We start from the raw sequence: 24,765 nt of genomic DNA, 5'->3' as shown, positions 1-24,765 counted from the left end.
TAGGGGAGCCCCAATGGCTTTCCCCGTTCCCTCCGAGGCCGCTCCGAAATCGGAGCAGCCTCAGAGGGAACTTTCCTTCCACCCCTCCCGAACCCCCCTCCAACCTTTATTTTACAAGTTGCCCCTGCCTCTGGGCAGGTGTAGGTTGCGAGCGCTGGCCAAGTGCTGGCGCGCGATCCCCCATCCTAGGGCCCTACGGAGGCCTCTGGCCCCGTCCCTACGCCCCACCCTTTTTTTCAAACCCCGCATCCCAGGGCTTTGCGCGCATCACCGGGCCTATGCAAAATAGGTTCGGCGCGTGTAAATCCAGCTGGATTTACGCGCGTAGGGCTTTTAAAATCTGCCCTTTAATGTGTATAAAGCACACACAGCACATTAATAAAATGCATTGTGAACATAAGAACATAAGGCTTGCCATAATGGGTCAGATCAAGGATCCATGAAGCTCAGTATCCTGTTTCCAACAGTGGCCAATCCACGTCACAAGTACCTGGCAGGATCCCAAGGGGTAAATAGATTCTAAGCTGCTGCTTATCCCAAAATAAGCAGTGGATGTCTGCAACTCCACCTTAATAACGGTTTATGGACTTTTCCTCCAGGAAATTGTCCAAGCCGTTTTTAAACACAGCTACACTAACAGCTTTCACTACATCCTCTGGCAACGAATTCCAGAGCTTACTTATGCATTGAGTAAAAAAATGTTTTTCTTATTATTTTTTAATGTATTACCCAGTAACCTCATTGTGTGTCCCCTAGTCTTTGTACTTTTTGAAAGAGTAAACAACTGATTAATGTTTACTCATTCCATTCCACTCACTATTTTATAAACCTCAATTGCATCTCCCCTCAGCTGTCTCTTCTCCAAGCTGAAGAGACCTAACCTCTTTAGCCTTTCCTCATAGGGGAATCATTTCATTCTCTTTATCATTTTGGTCAGCCTTCTCTGTACCTTTTCTAATTCTGTTTTTTTGGTTTTTTTTGAGCTGTGGTAACCAGAACTGTACACAATACTCAAGATGAGGTCGCACCATGGAGCAATACAGAGGCATTATGACATTCTCTGTTTTATTCTCCATTCCTTTCCTAATAATCCCTAACATTCTATTTGCTTTCTTGGCTGCTGCTGCTGCACACTGAGCAGAAGATTTCAATGTATTTTCAACAATGATACCTAGATCCTTTTTCTGAGTGATGACTCCTAATGTAGAACCGTGCATTATGTAGCTATAATTTGGGTTTCTCTTTCCTAAGTGCATCACTTTGCACTTGTTACATTAAATTTCATTTGCCATTTGCATGCCCAGCATCTCAGTTTTGCAAGATCGTCTTGCAATTTATTACAATCCTCTTGTGATTTAACAATTTTGAATAATTTTGTGTCATTGGCAAATTTGATCACCTCATTTATTGTCCCTATTTCTGGGTTGTTTATAAATATATTAAAAAGCAGTGGTCCCACAACAGATCCCTGAGGCATTCCACTATTCATCTTTCTCCACTGGGAAAATTTACCATTTAGCCCTACTCTCAGTTTTCTTTTAACCAGTAGACAATCCACAATATGACACAGCCCCCTAGTCCATGACATTTTAATTTCTTAAGAAATCTCTCGAGGGACTTTGTCAAATGCTTTTTGCAAATCCAGTTACACTATTTATTTATTCCCATTAAAATATGCCTATCTATATTTTCAGCAATTTTGTTCTGGCACAATGTCAGACTCATTGGTCTATACTTTCCTGGATCTCCCCTTGATCCCTTTTTAAAAACTGGCGTTACATTGGCAACCCTCAGTCTTCAGGCACCACAGATGATGTAAAGTGCACATACAACATATTTTATTTATCACTTTATTAGCCACCTGCCTATAAAAGCTCCAGGTGGTCACAGAGGTATACAACAAAAAATCTTATTTTAGTACAGCAAATTAAAACAACATAGAAGTACATGAAAAACACAAATAGTACAGCTTAAGATCAGCAAGTTCAAACCCCCAAAATACCCCCCCCTCACCCCTCAAATTCTTCAAGGAGATCTGCTATTATATATTATAACAACACATCTGTCATGGACTCTGCTGAAGGACTGAGTGTTCTCTTTTTCCTAGTCATAGACAGGTGAAGATCTAACTCTCTACCTTCCATCTGTTCTTTTGGGCTTCCAGCTCAATAGGAACAGTCCCTGCTGGGGCTACAGTACCTTGATTCTCCTGAGCCTTTTTTTCCCTCAGCTATTAAGAGGCCAATATTCAGTAGGCCGTTTAGCGAACAGTTAGCTGGATAACTTGTCCTGTATATTCAGAGGGTTAAACGTCCTGCTAATATGCTTGTTTAAAGTTATTTGTCTATATATATCCGGCTAACATTACAACCTAACCAGCTATTGAATGTAGCCGGTTAGATTTTAAAGTTAGTCAGCCTTGAGTGGCAGGATAACTTGCTATTTATCTGGCTATAATTTAGCCGGATAAGTGGCTGAATATTCCACATTTGCTATTTAGATGGATAATTTTGCATTCTGTCTAAATAGGTTTTTAATATGGACCTCTTAGGAATTAACACTCCATTGTTAGCACCCTAAATCCATTTAGCTTAGTCATGACATCAATAGTTTTCTGCTTGTTAGGCCCAGTCTACAAGTCCGACTGTGGCCTAGTTCAAGAGCATCTTTAAACTAGCCAGTAGGTGTTGCTGATGTGCAATGGCTGGTACTCCTTTTCCGCAGGAGCTGTGAAGGCCTCTGCAGCAGCACCAGCCAGCCTCAGGAGCAGAAACTGAGCTGAGTCCAGGAACGGAAGCAGAGTCTGCACAAAGGTCTCTGAGCCCATGAGCTGGCTCCCAAGGTGAAGAAAAGCATAATATTTAAAAGTCTTTCTTTATATTCTACTTTGCATTGACCTGATGAAGGGAGCAGCTCTCAAAAGCTAGTTACAACTATATATTATGTTAGCACAAATAAAAAGGTTTCACAAATTGTTTGTTGCCTTTTACACCTACTTAAGCTTAAAAGAAATCTCAGCCTCCATCACAATGCAGGAAATAAAGCTAAGTGGAGCAGTACACATTATAAATATTAATTAAAACAAGGTAGTCAAAACTTTACATATGCAAGGTTTTGTAGCGCTTTTAAGCTTTCCACTGAGCAGGTTCTGGTCAGTTTCAGTTGCTGCTGGGTGGGCCTTCATATAAAGTTTAAACCTGATTGGGCCATTTTAACAAATGTTACCTTGCTTCCAGACAGTTGGATGGATTGAACCACCGCATTAAGTGCTTTTCAGATGTGTTGAAAAGCACAAGAAAGAAAATTCAAAACTTGAACAGAAGAAAAAAAAAAAATGTAATACTTTTAATAGTCACATATCCTAAAATTGAAAATAAACTATTTTCTTCCTTTGCTTTTCTGAGCTTGTTTCCTCGTTCTGAACTCTTTCTTTCAGTCTCTGTTTCTTTGTGTCTGTGTGTATCTCCCTCCTTCCCTCCTTGCTTTCTGTAAATAGCAGTCTCTCTCTCTCACACACACACACACACACACACACGCACAGCCTCTAGCGACATCATGCCCTGTTGCCGTGGGAACGGCTGTGATGTCACAGGCAGGGGACCACGACCTCACGTCTGGAGGAGAAGGAGGAGGTGGAGGACGAAGAGATGGCAGCAGGAAGACAGTTTCCTATAATGAGAAAGATCCTTGCTGCATCCCCATTGGTCGAAGCCTCCTCCCTACTCAAAACAACCCCAACCCATTGACCAACATATTATACGGTAAGAAGTACCTTTGGTGCAGGGGAGGGAGACAAAGGCATCGTTATGGCCCTATCATCCTCTCCCCAAAGGAAAAGGATATTTATAAGAAATAACTTCACATCTTAGATAAAAGCTTTTACTTTTGTTCTTTTCATGTTAATATTTTTGTTTTGCTTTAAGGGAAATTTCCTTTGTCCATATATATTTCACCATTAGTCCATCTATCTAGTCTTTTGCCTCTCTCTCTTTCTTATTGTCTGTCTGTCTCTCATCTGTTGTCCTTTCACTCTCCAGATTAGGTACACTATTGTGTGTTATTCCGGCTGTAATACCCTGAATTTTGTACATTATAGTTTTGTATTCCTAAAATCATGCTTTGGATTTGGCCCACTATAGCATAGTATTTCTGTGATAATGCTCTGGATTTGGCACACTATACTATGGTATTCTTATGCATAGGAGCCCACTTTTCAAAACAATTGGGGTTGCAAAACGCAACACAAATGATCTCTCCCTGGTCACAGTGAAGAAGTTTGCTCAATATTAGGGGTGCTCAAGTCCCATTGCACCCACAGATCTGGCATGTACATTCATTTAGTAATATGCTGATTTGGCACACTATAGTATATATATATTTTATATGTATTAAAATGTTATATACCATTTGTAAGTCATGTTAACCAAGTAGATGTATGATATTCCTATGGTACACGCTTTGCTACACTATAGCGTGGCATTGCTATAATAACATTTTGCATTTAAAACACTACAGCTTTGTATTTCTGTGATAATGCTGTCCCTCCCCTCAGATTTACATGGATTAGCGGCAGTGGGCACATGTTATCTCTCACCCTGACCACAGAAATATAGAAATACACATTCTTTAGATATAGAAAGACATATTTTTCATTTTCTAACAATCATGTATCCCTGGATTGTTACGGGACCAGGCCCTCCTCCTACCTCGGGGCCGGCCCGCACGAACGTCCCCGCGGCCATGTAGGCCTGATCAGCCTCCTGCTGTGGCTCTCCCTGCGCGAGGGAGACGCCGCCGAACCGACACGCTTGGCCCCGCCCCTTAGGTGCGCGCGCGCCCGGGGGCTGGAGCTTTAAAGGGGCCAGCGCGGGAAATCTCGGTGGACGCCTTCGGATGAGGTCAGATGCTGCAGGGTATTTAAACCCTGCAGCTGGGCCTAAACCTCGCCTTGCAACGAGGTTCACTCAGTCCCTGAGTTTCTAGTTGCTGCTTTTGATCTTGGATCTTCTCTTCAGACTTTTGGCTTCTGACTCGGCTTCATCCATTGACTCCGTCTTCAGCTTCCGCCCCTGGTTTTGGTTTCGGACTTCTGACTTCTGGCTTCTGACCCGGCTCCGTCCTATGACTCTGATTCCAGCTTCCACCCCTGGCTTTGGCTTCGGACCTCTGACTACTGGCTCCTGACCCAGCTTCGTTCTTGGACTGATTTCCGTCTCCACAGGTATCTGATTCTTGCTGGCCCAGAGGATTCTCCTAAGTCTCAGCGGCTCGGGCTCTCACGGGCTCCTCCCGGGGGAGCCGTGGGCTTCCGAGGGTGAAGACTCTTCCAGCTTCCTGGGCCCTGCAGTCCTCATCGACCATCTCTTCGGCCGCTCCTGGATCCTTGGTCGCATAGGGTCCCACCTAAGTCCAAGAGGTCTGGGTCCCTACGGGCTCCTCCTGGGGGGACCTCAGTCTTCCAGTGGTGAAGCCTCCCTCAGAGTCTCTCTTCAGCACCGCCTCCCGGCTGCAACGCTCACTGTGGGCCCCCATGGTACAACACCTGCAGTCTCAGCTGGCCCAAGGGTCCACGACTGTAACAGTTTGCAAGGCCATGGACCCGGCGGATCTCGTGGGCTTGCAAGCCATCCTGGGTATTGCACAGAAGTTGCAACAGCAACAAACTTGCCTCGATTCCCTGATGGCAACCGTGCAGAGGTTAGCCGACTGCGTCGATGGAGCCGCCACTTCCAGTTCCCTGGTAGCTGGAGTTGTGCCCAATACTGGACCAGCCGCGCCCATTCAGATGCCAGCACCCTCGTGCTATTCAGGGGACGTGAGGTCATGTTGAGGATTCTTGAATCAATGTTATGTCCGCTTCAACCTACTGCCTGCTCAGTTTCCCACAGATCGGATCAAAACAAGCTATATTATCTCCCTGTGGGAGCATCAGGACCCCCGTCTAGCCAACCTGGTACAATTCGTCACCTCCTTCCGATGGATCTTTGACGAACCGTCCCGCAGGCCCACGGCTGCCTCGGAATTATTGCAGCTATGCCAGGGCAAGCACCCTCTCTCCGAGTACGCGGTAGAGTTTCAGACCCTAGCCACCGAGTTGAATTGGGGTAGTGACAGCCTGCACAGCATATTTCTGGAGGACCTCTCCCGAAATATCAGGATGAGCTGGCGGCCAGGGATCTCATCGATCTGGCGGGTCGCGTAGACCGCTGCATCCAACGCCGGTTCCGGGAGAGGAAGCCTGCTCAGAGACCTGGGAACTTTGGAACCACACCTTCCCGGAACAGGCACTCCCCTTCTGCCTCTCCGGGGGCTCAAGATGCAGAGCCCATGCAGGTGGGTCGGGGCCCAATTTCTCAAGAGGAGAGGAAAAGACGTCGGTCCCAGGGTCTGTGCCTGTACTGTGCTGGCAAGGCGCATTTCCTTGCCCGCTGTAGCGAATGACCGGGAAACCCTCGGACTTAGGGACAGTCGGGGAGCTAACCCTAGGTCACACCACTTCTGCCTCCCCGTGTACTGTCCCGGTGACCCTACTTCTTCCCGAAGGGGAGTTCGATACACTAGCTCTGGTTGACTCCGGAGCCGGGGGAAACTTCATCCTCAAAGACTTAGTCCAACAACTCCAGATTGGGGTCCAACCCCAAAGGCCCCCCCTCCGTGTGTCTTCCATTCAAGGGAGACTCCTTCCAGGTACCATCTCTATTCGTACCAAGCCTCTCACGCTATGCACTGGTATCCTGCATGTGGAGGAAATTTCGTTCCTCATCCTGGAAAAGTCCATGCATCCGGTCATCCTGGGGCTACCTTGGCTGCAGAAGCACTCTCCCGTAATCTGTTGGGAGACCCTCCAGGTGGCATCCTGGGGGCTTTCATGCTTCGACTCCTGTTTGACAGCTGTTCGTCGACCACAGATACCTCTCCTGACGACTTTGTTGGCATTGCCGCCCCACTATCAGGACTACCTCGATGTCTTCTCCAAGGAGAAAGCCAAGATCCTCCTGGAGCACCACCCTTTCAACTGTGCAATTAACTTGCTTCCGGGTACCACGCTGCCACGAGGACAGGTGTACCCATTGTCACTCCCCGAGACACAGGCCATGTTCGCATATATCCAGGAGAACCTGGACCGGGGATTCATTTGACCATCCAAATCCCCGGCTGGAGCAGGGGTTCTTCTTTGTAACTAAGAAGGACGACTCCCTCTGACCTTACATAGATTACCATGGCCTGAACAGCATTACCCGCCGTGACCGGTACCCTTTGCCCTTGATTCCGGAACTCCTGGATAGACTTCAGGGTGCCAAAGTCTTCACAAAATTGGATCTCCGCGGGGCCTATAACCTGGTGAGGATTCGGCCAGGCAAAGAATGGAAAACCGCATTTAACACAAGGGATGGCCACTACAAATACCTGGTCATGCCCTTCGGTCTCTGCAATGCCCCGGCGGTTTTTCAAAACCTCATGAACGAGGTTCTAAGGGAGATGCTACATACCTCCGTAATTGTCTACCTTGACGATGTACTAATATATTCAAGGGACTTGGAGACGCACCGTCATGATGTTCGTCAAGTGCTACAGAAACTGCGAGATAATCGACTTTATGCGAAACTTGAGAAATGCCAATTTGAGCAAGAATCACTGCCCTTCCTTGGGTACATTGTATCCTCCACAGGGTTCCAATATGTAGTTTTACTGTGAGCCAAACAGAAAACCCTGCAAAAAAGACACTTGGAACCCATATAGCATTAGGCTTATTGTAATGCATATTCAGGCCAATGCAGTAAAGTGCGCTCAGCTGAGTGCACTGTTTTACCCACTGTTGGACGCACGTATTGGACGCGCGTCCACTACTCCTTATACAGTAAGATGTTTAGCACAGCCAAAATGCATGTCCACTCCCCTCGAAACTAATAGCGCTCATCACATGCAAATACACCCGGCATACAGAAAAAAAAATGGGCACCCGATCCGCACAGTTTATGCTCAGAAATTAGCATTGCCCAAGGCTATGCACAGGTTAGGAAAACGGACGCTCGTAAAATTGAGCATCCGTTTTCCAAACTCGCTGACAGCCACCTCTCCTGGTCTTCCACTGCTAAGGAGGTGCTAGGGGCGTGCTATTGTCCCTAACGCCTCCTTTTTAGCGTGACCCCTCATTTAAATATAGTATTGCGCGTTAGGAAAGTGGGCGCTCAACATTGAGCGCCTGTTTTCCCGTGCACTTTTTTTTTATTGGCCTGATGGGTGTGTGAACTTGATGCTCAGAAAGCCATGAGTAAACTGAATTCCAGTATAGTAAACCTTCCATGTCAAAACAGCCTTAACTGCCAGCACTCAAACAGTAACAACCCTGCCTGTGAAAAGGCAGCACTGCAAATATTAACCTTGCCGTAAAACACCAATACACCTCCTATTAGGAAAGCAGAACAAGCTAAGCTATCATAGATCCCTACACAGAAAATACATGCTAGCAGAATACTTCACCCAGGTTAAACATGCAGAACATAGACAGATCATCACCAAATACAGAATAAAGAGACCAAAAAGTATCAATACTAACGTGCAAAGACTAAACTGGAAACCGCAACAAGATAGATTCTGTATCTAGCGCAACAAAGGCAGAACAGAAATATTACCATTCCTCATAAAATATCAAATGAAATCAAGAAATAAAAAACATCAATAATAGTAAAACTATACTAACAAAAAGACAAAACGCTTAAAAAACAGCTGAGAAACAGAATAAAATCCAATAATGTAAAACTCATATACAAATTTAAAAAATTGTTCCAAACACCAAAAAAAAATTTAAAAAATATCAGACACATCAAATAATACCCAATGATTAAAACTAACAATGATTAAAAAAAATTCCCTGCTCTCCATACCTGGGAACTTTTGATTTCCAGATGCCCTGAGATTGTCATGGGTTAGCGGGTGGGGTGAGGAGTGGATGCTGTTACGCACAAACTTTCTCTTCTCTCCCACACATACCCATTTCTCTCTCACGCAAACAAACACTCTTTCACATACACATACATCTTGACACTCTCTCTCACGCCGACTCTCACACACAAACCTCACAGGCTCCCTCTTATATGCAAACATATAGACTCCCTTGCCTTCTCACTCCCACACATACACAATCTCTCGTTTCCTCCCCCCCACACACACACCAGCTCTCTCTCTCTCTGACCCACATTCCCACACACATTCACAATTTCACAGGCTCCCTCTCTTTCACTCCCACACACAACTTCACAGGCTTAAGAACATAAGAAAATGCCATACTGGGTCAGATCAAGGGTCCATCAAGCCCAGCATCCTGTTTCCAACAGTGGCCAATCCAGGCCATAAGAACCTGGCAAGTACACAAAAACTAAGTCTATTCCATGTTACCATTGCTAATGGCAGTGGCTATTCTCTAAGTGAACTTAATAGCAGGTAATGGACTTCTCCTCCAAGAACTTATCCAATCCTTTTTTAAACACAGCTATACTAACTGCACTAACCACATTCTCTGGCAACAAATTCCAGAGTTTAATTGTGCGTTGAGTAAAAAAGAACTTTCTCCGATTAGTTTTAAATGTGCCCCATGCTAACTTCATGGAGTGCCCCCTAGTCTTTCTACTATCCGAAAGAGTAAATAACTGATTCACATCTACCCGTTCTAGACCTCTCATGATTTTAAACACCTCTATCATATCCCCCCTCAGCCATCTCTTCTCCAAGCTGAAAAGTCCTAACCTCTTTAGTCTTTCCTCATAGGGGAGCTGTTCCATTCCCCTTATCATTTTGGTAGCTGTTCCATTCCCCTTATCATTTTGGTAGCTTCCTCTTGCTCTCCCTCATATGCAAACACAGAAGCTCTCTCTCTCTTCCCCACTCTCTTTTCTCACTTTCTCTCACACACACACACACAGTCTCCCTTGCTCTCTCATTCCAGCCCTCTCTCCTGCCTTCATCCATGGGCTGAGCTCCGCCCACAGCTCTCCCGAGTTTTTGCCCATGGTCTTCACTTTTAGTTGTCTTCAGCCACGGCAGGATGAGTTCTACCCTTGGTTCTTCTGGTCCTTTCTCCTTCTTTGGCTGCGGGTAGAAAGAGCTCCGCCCGTGGCCCTCCAGGACCTTTCTCTTCCTCTTCTTTGGCCGTGGGTGGGATGGGTTCCACCCATGGCCTTTCTAAAGCCTCTATCTTCGGCCAGGTGGCCAGGGGCTCAAGGTGATGATTTTCCCAATTCCTAAGGGTCGACACTCTAGGTGACCGCCTAGCTCGCCTAATGGAAGCATCGATCCTGTTATAAGCACAATCCATGGATGATATTGGACATCTGAAGCAGTGATCTGTGTGATCTGGAAAGCTTAGGTACAAAAGCATCTATGGATAATGATTATGTCAGTTTAATAATAAACCAATAATCCATTTTTCTGCAGGATTAACAGTGTATACCTTTGTGTGTATGTTTATGCTTACAGGTGTGTGTGTGTGTGTGTGTGTGTGCACGCCTATGTATGCATATGTTGATTCTGTGTCTATAACTGTGCATCTTCCTATGTGAGCTGACATAAAAAGGGTTTAATTAGCATAAATTTGTGAGCAGTAGCAATGGTCAAGGTGGTTTTTCCCATTTATTTATTCATTCTTTCATTCATTCATTCATTCATTCAACCGTAGACTATTGTCCATTCACGTATCTTTCATATACATTTATTTATTTAGATATTTTATATATCGTGGTTCCATATAATGATCACAGCGGTTTACATAAGTAACATTCATAATTATTAATCAACAAATCTTGCCGGTTTGCATAGGTAGTATTCACAATTCAGGAGGTTCAGGAATCAATTATCTTTAAAAAAAAACACCAAAAATATACATCTAAAAATGAGAGTGCATCATGGATTATTGTTTTGTATTTTTTTTTTAACTAATTGAATTACGAATGTTTATGTAAGCTGCCTGAATGGACAACAGCCAAGGTTGAAGCCTTGCCCATTGGTGCTACCGGTCACACACACAGGTTTTAAATGTATACCAATTCAATCTCTTTTTGCGTCTGCTACCATGCCTCCGACACATGCGCACCTCTTTTCCTGGGTGAGCTGTAACAGGAATCTCCTTCCATAACTGGAAGTGCCTGCATCTCTGCATCTCTGCCTCCCTCCCTGGCAGCTCGGCGAGCGGCATCACAGGGGAATTGGGAGAGAGGCGAGAAAGGAGGCTTTCGGCTTGTCTGTTGCTCTCTCCCTCTCTCTCTCTCTCTCTCTCTCTCTCTCTCGATTCAATTCAGGGAAACTTTATTGACATAACAATATGTCCATGGGTTGCCAAAGTAATACATTCGGTATTAAAAGAAGGGACCAGGAATAATAACAAGTGGCAGTGGTGCGTCTCCTCCCTCCCTGCGGGCATGCGCATGCGCGGGTGGAAAGATGATGCTGGAGGGGGGGGGGGCGGAGAGCACGTTGTCTGTCCCACCCCCGCTCTTCTCGCTCCCTCTCCCCTCCCCCCCCCCCCCGCCTCCTGCAACCGTCGCCAGGGCAACTCATTGTTACCCTCCCACGCCTGGAGCCTCCTCCCCCCCCCCCCCCGCCTCAGGCCGGAGCGCTTTAAAGATGCAGTGAGAGAGGAAAGAGGAGAGAGCGGTGCCGGGCTCAGCTCCACAACATCCGGCCGCTTGCGGGGCTTCCCTTATCTCAGCCAGCGGAGGATTTGCGGGGAAGGGAAAGAGAGAGAGAGAGAGAGAGGAGGCGGGGGAGCCGCACGAGGTCGGGCTTGGCAAAAAGACAGAACCAACATTCAACATTAAAAAAAACAAAACGAAAAAAAACAAACCGTTTCTTTCTGGTGATGCCTTGGACGCTCTGGAAGCCAAGCAAAGGTACCGGCGACGCGGGCGGGCGGGGGACGACGACGACTTCCTATCATGTGCAGCAGGGCTTGTCGGCCGCGGCCACAGTATCTGGGGGGAGGGAGGGAGACCAACGGGCGAAGTATATAAAAAAAAAAAGGCCAGTGTGCGGGCAGAGAGGGGCAGGAAAGGGGCAGAATGGATAGGAAAACAGAGGGCAGGGGTAAAGGGGGCAAAGAATGAGAGGAAAGAAGCAGCGCAGGCCAGGAGGGAAAGGGGCAAGAGGAACGGGGCACAGTGGGAAAGGAGTGAATGAGAAAAGGGCCAGAAAGGGAAAGGAAAGGGGCAGCCTGGGTAAGGAGCAAAAGGAAGTGGGCAAGAGGAAAAAGTAAAGGAGCAGTAAAAAAAGGGATAGAGTGAGCAAGATATGAGAGGAAGGAGGCAGAGTAGGCAAAGAGTGAAAGGAGAGGGGCAGGAATTGAGAGGAAAAAAGGGGCAGAACCAGCAAAGAGTGAAAGAAAAGAGAGAATGGGCAAATAGTGGGCAAAGGGACAGAGCAAGCAGGGAAGTGGGCAGAGTGGGCAGGTAGCAAGTGGAAAGGGACAGAGGAAGCAGAATGACAGAAGAGAGACAGAGGGGCAGATGCAATATCATGAGCAAAAAAAAATGCATCTAAACTGGGTGTCTTTTTTTTTTTTCTTTTTTTTTCAACGCACGCACATCCTCCTCACCTGGGCGCCCGATGCAATAGTCGAATGATCTGCCATACTAAAAAGGAAGCACTAGGGATAAATTGTGCATTCCTAGCATGCCCTTGGCATTGGGCACCCATGACACGTGTGCTGCAGGTTATGAAAACGGGCGTGCAATATTAGTGTCCATTTTATCCCGCGGCAGCTAATTTACTGGCACAATGTACACATACAGTATACAAGGCCTGGAGAGTAATGTATATTGTGTGCCCTGCAATTTTTTTTTTTAAGTCGGGCCTTTTTATTTTTTTATGATGTTGCATTCTGTAGATCCTCCTATTTAGTATCGCGTCAATACTAAGTAGGAGGCACCACAGAAAAGCAGTATTTTTGTTTTTTTTTTTAGTTGAGCCCTTGACACGCAGTAAGACTTAATGCTAGCTCCGGGGCTGGCATTAAATTTTCCGTGCTAAAAAGTGTGCATTGGGTGCACGGCAATTTTTTTGCATTGGGATAATAGCTAATAGTATCATCTACATGGCATTTACATGTGATGAGCTCTATTAGTTACATGCTTGCTTGGATGAGCTAATCCCATTACTGCATCGGGAGTTATTCTAGTGCATGCAAAATGCATTTCCAACCACGCATCAAGATGTGCGCTATGGTTAAGTACACTATATTGCATCGGCCCCAGAGTGGGCAGGATATGATAGCAAAGGGGCAGAGTGGGCAGGAATTGAGAAGAAAGAGCAGAACAGCAAAGAGTGAAAGGAAAGGGGTAGAGTGGGCAAATAAGGAAAGGGGCAGAGCAAGCAGGAAGTTAAAAGGAAGGTGTAGATTGGACAAAAGGAAAGGGGTAGGGAGCAAGAGGAAAAAGTAAGAGGTGAGAGAATGGGCAGGGAGTGAGAGCAAAGGGGCAAAGTGAGCTGGAAGTGAAAGGAAGGGGCCAGAGCTGGCAGGAAGTGAGAGGAAAGGGGAATAGCAAGCAGAAAGTGAGAGAGAGGAAAGGAAAAGGGCCAAAGTAGGTAAGAGGGAAAGTGGAGGAGTGCTGGCAACAAGACAAAAGGACACAGCACATAGGAAGTGAGAAGAAAAGGTCAGGGTTTGCAAAGAGAGAAGACAGGGCAGAGTGAAAAGTGGCTGGGGCAGAATATATAGAACAAGTGGGAAAGGAGCGAAGCATAGAGGAAGTGATTGGGAAAGGGAAAAAATGCCTAGGGAGTTAGTGGAAATGGGCAGAGCACAAAGGGCGCAAGCAGAAAAGGGCAGAGTATGTGAGTGGGGAAAAGGACTGAGTGCAGGGAGCAAGTGAAAAGGGAAAGAGTATGCAGGGAGTGAGCAGGAAAAGGCAGAGCTCACAGAATAAGTAGGAAAGGGGCAGAATGCACAGGGAGTGGGAGAAAGGAGGCAGAATGTGTGAAAGACGAGCACACAAGGAGCAATAAGAAAAGGACAGAGCATGCAGGGAGCGAGTGGGAAAGGGAGATAACACATTCAATGAAGTTACTAGATGATACATTTAAGACAAATATTTTATTTTATTCAACGCATAATTAAACTCTGGAATTTATTGCCGGAGAATGTAGTGAAAGCTGTTAGTGTAGCTGGCCTTAAAAAAAAAAAAAAAAGTTTAGACAAGTTCCTGGAAGAAAAGTCTATAAACCATTATTAATGAGGACTTGGGAAAATTCACTGCTTATCCCAGGGATAAGTAGCATGGAATCTATCAACTTGTGATTTGATTTGATTTATATTCTGCTTTCTCAGGTACTTCAAAGTGGATTACATTCAGGTACTGTAGGTATTTCCCTCCCCAGAGGGCTTACAAATCTAAGCATTTTTCCCATAGACACAAATAGGCCCCTAAATTTGTACATTAGGCAGGGGCAGTGGAGGGTAAAGTGACTTGCCCAAGGTCACACGGAGCAGCACAGGATTTGAACCGTGGTTTCCCACCCACTGCTCTAACCAATAGGTTACTCCTCCACTTGTGATTTGGATTGGCCACTGTTGGAAACAGGATACTGGGCTTGATTGAGGCAAATCATATTTACTTGTATTCTTATAGCAAGCAAGTAGTGAGAGAGAAAAGGGAAACAGCACAGAAGAGGTGAGAAGGAAAGAGGCAGATAATGCAGGGAAAAAGAGGGAAACTGAGGGCAGGGAACAAAAGGAAAGGGCAGAGCACACAGAGAGCAAGAAGGAAAAGGCAGAAAACAGAGAATGAATGTGAAAGGAGCAAAGTGTGCAGGGAATCTGAGAAGGGGGGCAGAGTGCTTAGGGAGTGAGAGGAAAAGGGCAGAGCACACAGGAAGTAAGAGCACAGACAGGGACGTGAGTGAAAAGATTTCACAAGGAGCAAGAGAAAGTGAGCAAAATGTGCGGGGAGCAAGTGTGAAAGAGCAGAACGTGCAGTGGAGTGGGTGGAAAAGGTCATAGGATGCAGGGAGTAAGGGATAGTGAACAGGGAACACATGGAGAAGCTTACAGGGAGCACTTTGAAAGGGGCAGGATGTGCAGAGAATGTATGGAAATGGGAAGAGTAAGTTAAGAGTGAGCAGAAAGGGACAGAGTTTACAGGAAGCAAATGGAAGTGGACAAAGTGTGAAGGGAGTCTGCAGAATGGGGCAGTGTGCAAGGAGTACCTCAAAAGAGGCAAAGCATGCAAAAAGGATGTGGAAAGGAGCAGAGTGTAAACAGCAAGGGAGCAGAAAGGGGCCAACGTGCCAGAAACAAGAGGAAAGAATGTACAGAGAAGAAGAAAAAAAGAGGCAGAATGGGATGGCCTGGTGGATCATGTGGCAGGACATGGGTTCAGATTCCTGGCTTGGGTACTATACTCTAGGTCGGTCGGGGAGCAAAGAGAAAGGGGAACAGGGAGTCATAGTCATCATTCAACAGTGACACCTAGTGGCTGGATTTAGGGCCCATGATTAGAGGTCTAGAAGGAGTCCTTGTGGTCTGTTGCTGCAATTTCTGGACTAAAGTTGGGAGGGGATATAAAACAGCGGAAAGAAATCCATTGGTAGTTGTGAATGATGCCTTATGGTACCAGATCCCAGCCCAGGTTCTGATTGAGCTGGAAGCCTAAGAAAAGTTAAAATGCATGCTTGAAACAGTGCACTGGAGACCACCAATGCCAAAGGTGACAGCAAGGACACAGATACTCTTGCTTCTCCCATCCCCCTTTGGGTTTTTGACTTCCTGACCTGCTGCATGTGCAGCCACATGACTAAGGGCCCAAAGCTACACATGTGCACCTGCACCCGGGTGTGAACAGACAGAAAACCCTTGACAGTAGGTATTCTTGCTTGTTGTGAAAAAAGAAAAAGGAGCAAAGCATGCATGGAATGAGTGGAAAGGGGCAAAGCACGTGAAGAGAGAATGGAAAAGGACAGAATTATGAATAGAGATAATATGTATAAGGAAGGAAAGTGGCTTATGCAAAGAGGCAGAACAAACATGGGGTGAGTGGAAGGGGGCAGGATGTGCAGGGAGCAACTAGAAAGGGTCAAAATATAAAGAGAACATTTGGAAAGGGATTGAAAGGGTTACTGATTTCTCAGTTCATGTACAACACCTTCCCCCAGTTATTTCACCCATTCTTCTGTGCTATGAATTAACAGACTGTGACTCAGAGATGAATCATAAATGGAAGCAGGGTGACTCTTTTTGCTGTGCTATCAACCCCCAGTATTCAGCATTGCACCACCCCCACTCCAATACCCCAGCCTCTTCCTTAATGACATGAACTGAATCCCTGGATGCATACGCCCTCCACTGAATCCCTGGATGCATGCTCTTTGAAGAAGGGATCTTGGTATTGTGCAAATGGCAATGTACAGTGCTGTGGACCCTGGCTGTATCCCACAAAGCGAGGAAATCCTTCTGCTGAATTTCCACTGGTTGTGCTGTCCCTTTAAGAGGATGTAGCAACGCTGCTCTCCTTCTCTCTTTCCTTTCTGCAAGGTCAGTCTCCAAAGCCCCTGCTCTGCCTCACTCTCACCCCTCTCCTGTCTTCCTGAGTACCGATTGCAGCAAAGGCATTTTTATAGAGAAGATTAATTTAGCTCCTACTTACCGGCAAAGGAATGAAGGAGGGGGAGGATGCCCCCTGCTCTTGCATGTAGGGGGATGCTGAAGAGCCCAGAAAGTGTGAAGTGGGAGAAGGTGATGGGGAGCCCTGCAGAAGAGGGGCTGCAGCCAGTCATCATGCGGAATGTGCAGAGGTGGGCTAAGTGGCAAAGGGACCTTGAGACGTAGGCACAGAGGGGTAGGTAGGAATGATGGCATGCAGCATCTATGTAAACATCCTTTCTTATCTGTCTGTGCACACATATAACCTGCTCTAGCTCTCTTTATCTTTGTGTCTCACTCTGGGCCTGATTTACTAAGCTTTTTCCCCCCCATAGAAACAGAATGGGGAAAAAAGTCTCAGGAAATTCTGCCCCCTTCTTGCTTTCTCTGCATCTCAGGTTCTGTTTCTATATTTCTGTCTGAAATATTACATAGTCTGTACATTGTAAGTATACAGTATAGTGTGTTGTATGCATGTTATTTACTATCTATATGTTATGTCTATAACTATTCTGTAGTCTTCCTGTAGTCTTCCATGCCACCTATCTCCCTTTCCTCTATATTTTTAAATATTTTTTCCTCTCTCCATTTTTTTGAATTTCTCACCTTATCTCTTTAAATGACTCATTCTCTCTCTGCTTTCTGCATTGATCACTACATACCACTGTGATTTCAGCTTGGGATTGGGGGAAAATGCTAACCCAGGGATAGGCATCTACATTCCTGGCTTGCCACAACAGCTGTGGTTTTCAGGATAACCACAATGAATATGCATAAGGTATATTTGCTTTTACTGCCTCTGTTGTATGCAAATATATCAGCATATTTATTGTGGATGTCCTGAAAACCAGACCTGTTTTTGGCAGCCCAGGACTGGAATTGCCTACCCTTGTGCTAGCCCCTTTCTAACTGTCCTGTCTCAAGCCCAGAGTCATTTTATAGATACACTTTCTCATGGGCTGCGGCTATCACTGTCTGGGACTCAGAATGAGACACTTGGAGAGAGGGCATGGAGAGTTGTGGTGGTGAGGCTTCTTTAAAGGACAAAGCTTATCTGCTTTGCCTGGAGCTTGAAACGCCAGGGAAGGACACCTTTCTTTAGCATTAAATAATGAATATAACTCTACTGTGTATCTCCACCATCAGTCCATTGATAATATAGCATCTATTCACTGTATCAATCTACAATATCAGTTCATCAACTATAGTACATTATCTATATCTGTTTACATGAACTAATACATGAATAGTATTTATTAATTTCTGTGCTTACATAAACATTATCTCTCAATTTCTATATCAACAGAGCCTAGCACTGAATTTATGAAATGCATCTATCATCTATTTATCTGTCCACCTATCTGTTCATCTATCCAGCACAGAAATATTCAAATATACCTTGCTATAGACTTATTTATGATGGGCACGAGAACTAGGGAGAACTGGATCTTAATTAAATGGAAATTTCATCCTCTTTCTTATATCTTCTTCTTTCTTGTCCTCAGCAGTCTCTGGGAACGCCCAAGAGAACCTCCAGCTCTGGTGAGTACAGCCGAGAAGAGAAACCAGGACCACTTCTCACATCCCAGAGTCCACAACTTTGAACCCTGCCTAGGGCCCTCTCTTACATGTCCCTGCAGTACGGCGCCATGAATTTCCGCAACCATGGCTTTTTCCGGCGGTCACCCCCACCTTCCACGGCAGCAGTGGCCTCCAAGCCTGGCGTAGGCTCCCCACTCTCTGTCCTTGGGGGCATTGCTCAGATCAGTCCTTGCCTTTACCTGTGCAGTGGCAACGCGGCCTCCAACCGCCACTTGGTCTTTGCCCGTGGCATCACATGCATCATCAATGCCACGACAGAGATCCCCAATGCTAACTGGCCGGATGTGGATTACGTGAAGGTGCCCCTGCCCGATCTGCCCCATGCCCCACTCTCCCTCTACTTCGATTCAGTGGCTGACCGCATCCATCAGACAGGCAAGAAAAGTGGGCGGACCCTGGTGCACTGCGTTGCAGGCGTAAGCCGCTCAGCTTCTTTGTGCATTGCCTACCTGATGAAGTACCACCGGCTGTCCTTGCTGGATGCCCATGAGTGGGTGAAGATGCGCCGACCAGTGGTCAGGCCTAACGTTGGCTTCTGGCGCCAGCTCATTGACTATGAGAAGAAGCTCTTTGGCAAGAACACAGTCAGGATGGTGGCCTCGCCCATTGGGCTGGTGCCGGATGTCTATGAGAAGGAGGCTCGGAGCCTAGTACCTATCTGGGGTTTCAGATAAGAGCGGAAGCCTGACCAGTGGGAGGACACATACACAACAGCAATGAAACAGAGAGAGAATATTAGTTACGGGAAAGATCCGTCTAAATAAAAACTAACAAATTTAACATGGGTTGAACACTCACAGGTAGTTATCCTTACCACAACTTACAATTCCCCTATCCCAGTTCCTGTGTTTACTCTTTCTACACGCTGAACTTATACCTAACACTTCCAGCGAATTTGAAGAATAAAATAACTTCACGATGTATGAGCTGGCTAAAAAGGTGAATACAAAAAGATGCTAAAATTGTGGGAAAGGAATTGTATGTATGGATAAGTTTAGGATGTTACTGATACTGTTTTAATCTCAACACCCATACACTTCCCCTTTCTGAGACTTAAATACATTTGCTGGCTCGTGATGGGGATGGAGGGGTGACATATTTCTTGTAATTCCCTTAATTTCTTCATGCTGTGTCACATAAAGAAAATGGGAGAAGGAAAAAAGCTCTGTATCCAGCCACTGCAGACAGCGTAATGGGGTTCTTCACAATTGATACATCAATAATTCCATAAAATGTTTTGTTTGGTTTGTCAAAAAGTGAAAAAAATGAACTTTAAAACTAATAAAATAGAAAAGAGGGTTTAGAATGGCCTCCAAATGTGAAAGGAAAAGGAGGCTTGTAGGAGCTCTTTAAAAGTTTTGGGAGTGTGATCTTCTCACCCACCCCTATAGAGTGCAGAGGATGGAGGGGTGAGGTGCTGGTAATAAAAATGAAATTCAGTAAATTAATCCCTTCATTAGCCATTAAGACTTTTCCATGCTTTATCTTGCAGCTTACACATTGAAAAGATTTGCCAAAATGTTTCATCCCTGGAGTCCTTATGGAATGATGGGTTTGCTGCAATAAAGATGTCCACCTCCTATACTTTATTCTGAATCCCCCTCCATTCACTCAGCTATTCATGCTGAGTTCATACTTTGGGTGTATCTGGGTGCTGCTGTCTCCTTTTTTTAAGAACTCTTCAGTTGTTCATGCTTTAGTTGTCTCAGGGTGCTGCTTTCTCTGAACTGAAGGGCAGTCTTCAGCTGTTCATGCTATATTCATATTTCAGGTGTACAAAGGTGCTGTGGTCTCGTCCTCTGAGGTCAGATTTCATGATGAAGTCATAATTTCCCGTTGATAGCAGGGCTGAATTAGCCATGCTGTCATGGGAACTTTCCATCAGGGCCCAGGAGGCGGAGCTTCTTAGAACACAGAGTTTTGCTCTGTGCGGCTGCGCATGCCTTCCTGTGCAAAAAAACAGTCTCTTCTCAGTCTGTTTTTCCGCGCGTGGGAGCGCACGCGGGGCTGGACTTCTCCTCAGCCAAGAACAAAAAACAGAGAGAAAATGTCGAAAAAAGTGGATCCGAGGCCTTCCGGGTTTAAACCCTGCACTTGCGGCAAGATCATGTCCATCACAGATGGACATGATCACTGCTACAGGTTCTTGGGGCCGGATCATCAGGAGGCCGCCTGCAAACATTGCGCCAGGATGTTGCTGCGGGCCCGCCGACAGAGGGCCCAGAAGATCCAAGCCCTCCATCTGGGAAACTCAGGCACTTATGCCCCACCATCGGAAGCACACTCCTCGCCCGGGCCGGAACATCAGTGGGCCCAAACGGTAAGGAGAGCGGCCTCAGTCGAGCCCTCCACCTTCAGGACTGGAGGCCTGGAAGGAAGCCATCATGCCCAGAGTCAGAGCCGGGAATGGCATGACTCAAAGTGGCAGCGTCTGGGCATGGAAACCATGGCGCACGGCAGAGGGGACCTGCACTGGCCGGTGCCGAAAAGCTCCACAAGTGCGTCGGCAGCATCTACACCGAAGCATAGATCGAAGGCGCCGAGTCGCAGCGCTTTGGCGCCGGGATCGGCACAGACTACGGCACATGTGCCGAAGACCGACGCATCAGTGAGGCGGACGTTCCCAACGGCGCCGGAAGAGCACATTGCGACGCGAGCAGCACCGCTACCGATGCAAGGTGCGTTGAAGAAGTCGCACGAAGCTCCTCGACCGAAGTACGCGACGCAAGGTTCGAAGCAGAAACGAAGAACTACCGGGACAGAGCACCTGAAACAGCATACTGTCTCGGCACAAACGCTTGGGCTAAGACCAACAATAACTGCCCTACTGTCATCACGACGGGGCTCAACTCCACATACCCCTCACGTCTGAGTGGGGAAGGTGAAACACAAGAGGCAAGACAAACCAAAAGAGAAGGAAGGTCATCGACAACGGTACCATCCCTATCGGGCAGATCCGCCAAAGCCTCTCCCGTCAGTCTTACCCTAGTCCTAGGGTATCTGAACAGTCTTGTTCTCCACGGAGTATGGGGTATGGAAGATCAACCCTTCATTCGGAAGAGGAGTATGTAAGAATCACATCATCTTCTTCCTCCTCCCTTTTAGGGAAGTCTCCCGTTCACTCGCCTAGCTCCGACCAGGGCACTGATGAATCGGATCCATGTGAACCAGTTCCGAAGAAAAGGAGAATGGAGTTGGATATAGAACCCACAGTACTGCCTCCCAGTGGACCACCACAGAGGCCGAGGATGCCCCTGCAGACGCAGGAAGCTTTTTCACATCTCTCCACTGCACTAGTGGGTTTCTTTGAGGTGCTTGACTCCACCTTTCACCTCTCGCCGTCTTCTACGGGCAGCATGCCACCTTTGCCTCGACTGGGTTCAGAATCGAAACCATCGAGGAAACCCTCCACAGAGACGCCCAAAGATCTCTCCCCACCGAGTCCTTCTCAACCTATGCCTCTGCCCCCGAAGAGGGTGAGACCACCCAAAGTAGTGGATTCGGAATCACCCCCTTCTCCATCGACATCCACAGGATACCCCTCGGATCCACCGGAGGACACAACGGAACTGTACTCACCCCCAGAAGATCTCTCTTATCCAAAATTCTTGGATAAGATGGAACTCTTCTCAACCTAGAGGTACAAAAGATGCCCGATCCACGGGCGGAAACATTGGGTATCCTCAAGATAGTCGATATCCCAATGGAACCCACCGCCCTTCCGTCGCACAAAGTGTTAGATTCCATACTCGAGAAGATGTGGGAGTCTCCCTATAGTACCATACCAGTCTCCAGGAAGATGGATCTCAAATTTCGCATGCAAAAATCTCCGTTTTATTCCACACCGCAACTTCCACACTCATCTCTCGTAGTGGAATCAGCGATGCAGCAGGCAAAGAGGTCAAAATTACACAGCTCGGCACCTCTGGGGAAAGAGCAACGCCTTTTAGATGACTTTGGGAAAAGGGCATATCAATCCGCTATGCTCTTTTCACAGATTAGTCAACATCAATTCTATCTGTTGCAGTACCTTTACGAGAGTTTGCAGACCTTAAAGGCCGCGCTACCCGATCCAGACTTGGCAACGCCGTTCGTCAATCATCCAATTCAGAATTTGGAAGAGGGTATCAGACACCTCCTTTGTACGGTGTATGAAGGGTTTGAGTCATCAGTTCGCACATCGGCTTCAGCTGTTGCTGCCCGCAGAATGGCCTGGCCCAGATCCAGTGCCATTTGAGAAGAGTTACATGAGAGATTAGCGAACATTCCTTGTAAAGGGGATAATCTCTTCGGTGACAAATTACAAGAGACGGTAGCACACCTCAAAGACCAGGCAGTGGAGGTTCAATCACTGACTCACAACCCTTCCTTCACCCCTCCTAGATATTACACACCTACTCGCAGGCAGCCAACAACAACTCGTCAACCTTTTCGTCAATACCAACAGTTTCGACCCGCACCTTACAACCCCCCACAGTGGACAACGACGCAGCCTCCTCATCCTAGAAGAGGAAGGCCACGACCACAATGGCAACCATCACAACAACCGCAGGTGACTGCAAAATCGACATCCTATTTTAGTGCCGCTGCCATCATCATTACCGCCGTACCCACCGGCAGAATTTCATTATGTCTACCTTACTGGGAAGCCATCACCACAGATTTATGGGTTCTGGAAATAGTAAGACAGGGATATCAACTCCATTTCAACGTCAAACCCACTCTACCACACCTGTTGTCCCCCCAATCTCTGGGCCAACAACATCAACTACAGCAGGAAATCATATCCCTCCTCCACCAGCGAGCGATTCATCAAATTCCATCTCATGCTCGCGACAAGGGATTCTACTCACCGTATTTCCTAATTCCCAAGAAGACAGGTGACCGAGACCAATCTTGGATCTCAGAGAGTTGAACAAACACTTGGTCAAAGAAAAATTTAAGATGGTATCCCTAAAGACGATCTTACCGCTTCTCCAACCCAAAGATTGGATGTGCTCCATAGATTTGAAAGATGCCTATACCCATATTCCAATACACCATTCTTCGTGGCAATACCTGTCCTTCCAGTTTCAGAAGAGACACTATTAGTATCGGGTACTACCCTTTGGACTCTCGGCAGCCCCCAGAGTCTTCACCAAGTGCATGGCAGTGGTGGTGGCGCATCTCCTTCAACAGGGCATCAACATTTTCCCCTACAAACAAGCGCCATGCCTGGCGTTTGTTTGTGTTACACTGTAAACCGATGTGATATCCTGGATGAATGTCGGTATATAAAAATTTTAAATAAATAAATAAATTGGCTGATAGTGGCATCCGAGCTCCAGATGCTCAACAACTACCTACATAGACCATTCAATGCCTGAACGGTTTGGGGATCATAGTCAATTACCAAAAATCAATTCTCACTCCGCAATCTCTTCAGTTCATAGGAGCGCATCTTGACACCGTCCGCGCCAGGGCGTTCCTACCAGAAGACAGGAGACTAGAGATGCACCGCCTCTTTCCAACCACAAAGGTACTCAAAACACCATCAGCGCGACAAATCCTCACCGTCCAGGGTCATATGGCGGCTGCCATTACCGCGTCGTCTACAGTGGGGATTCAAACGACAATGGAAACACACACAACTGTTATCAACCAAGGTGAAATTTACTCAGGCAATGCTACGGGATATACAGTGGTGGCTTTGGGGGAAGAATTTGCAGACAGGAGCATTGTTCTCTACTCCCCAACACAATGCGGTCCTTACCACAGATGCCTCATGCAAGAGCTGGGGTGCACATCTAGACCACCTGCAAACACAAGGTCTGTGGTCTACACAGGAACAAGGCCTTCAAATCAACGTCTTAGAGCTCAGAGCGATCAAGACGCCCTCCATATGTTCTTTCTGCACTTAAGAGGATGAAGAGTTATGGTTTACACCAACAACCAAGTTGCGATGTTCTTCATCAACAAACAAGGAGGGTCCGGTTCCTGGTCCCTATGCAAGGAAACCCTGCAAATTCTGGAACATGTGGCTCAACACTCCATATATCTGCAAGCCACATACCTGCCGGGAGCAGTCAACACTCAAGCCGACCGTCTAAGCAGGATATTCTACCCACACGAATGGACATTCAACCAACAGGTGGTGGAAATGTTGTTCCATACGTGGGGGCAACCGACCATGGACCTTTTCGCCACAGAACTCAACACGAGACTCCCTCGTTTTTGTTCAGTTTGGGCCAGCAAAAGCCGGATAGCCCAGGATGCATTCCACCTTCCATGGACGGAACCTCTCATGTACGCATTCCCTCCAATCCCCCTCATAACACGTACAATACAAAAGTGCATAAGAGATGCAGCACAGATTATCTTAATAGCACTAGCATGGGCACGCCAACCGTGGTACACTCATCTGCTCCATCTGTCCGTAGCGGATCCGATATTGCTTCCGGACAGCGACAACCTCTTGACGCAAGAACAGGGAACCCTGTTACATCCCATGCACAGCTCCTTACACCTAACAGCATGCAGATTGAGCGGCTCCTCTTGAT

The 24,765-nt window shown here is 46.7% G+C and overlaps 1 protein-coding gene across 6 annotated transcripts; it reads left to right on the top strand.

Moving 5' to 3' along the window:
- The first annotated feature begins 3,625 nt into the window (after positions 1–3,625).
- On the top strand, positions 3,626–19,815 carry LOC115094177 (dual specificity protein phosphatase 14-like). 6 transcript variants are annotated; one of them, XM_029606955.1, is made up of 2 exons: positions 3,626–3,761; positions 18,133–19,815. In XM_029606955.1, the coding sequence occupies exon 2, from the start codon at positions 18,253–18,255 to the stop codon at positions 18,898–18,900; it is 648 nt and encodes a 215-aa protein (XP_029462815.1). In that variant the 5' UTR covers positions 3,626–3,761; positions 18,133–18,252; the 3' UTR covers positions 18,901–19,815. The 6 variants fall into 6 exon arrangements, with proteins under 6 accessions (XP_029462815.1, XP_029462811.1, XP_029462812.1 ...); XM_029606951.1 differs by having other exon boundaries at positions 3,632–3,761; positions 18,130–19,815; XM_029606952.1 differs by lacking the exon at positions 3,626–3,761 and adding an exon at positions 11,539–11,882.
- The last annotated feature ends 4,950 nt before the right edge of the window (positions 19,816–24,765 follow it).

Source organism: Rhinatrema bivittatum, chromosome 6, assembly GCF_901001135.1.
Source record: "Rhinatrema bivittatum chromosome 6, aRhiBiv1.1, whole genome shotgun sequence".
Lineage (NCBI taxonomy): Eukaryota > Metazoa > Chordata > Amphibia > Gymnophiona > Rhinatrematidae > Rhinatrema > Rhinatrema bivittatum.
The sequence above is the reverse complement of the archived record's forward strand: the minus strand, read 5'-3'. Positions and strand labels throughout refer to the sequence as shown.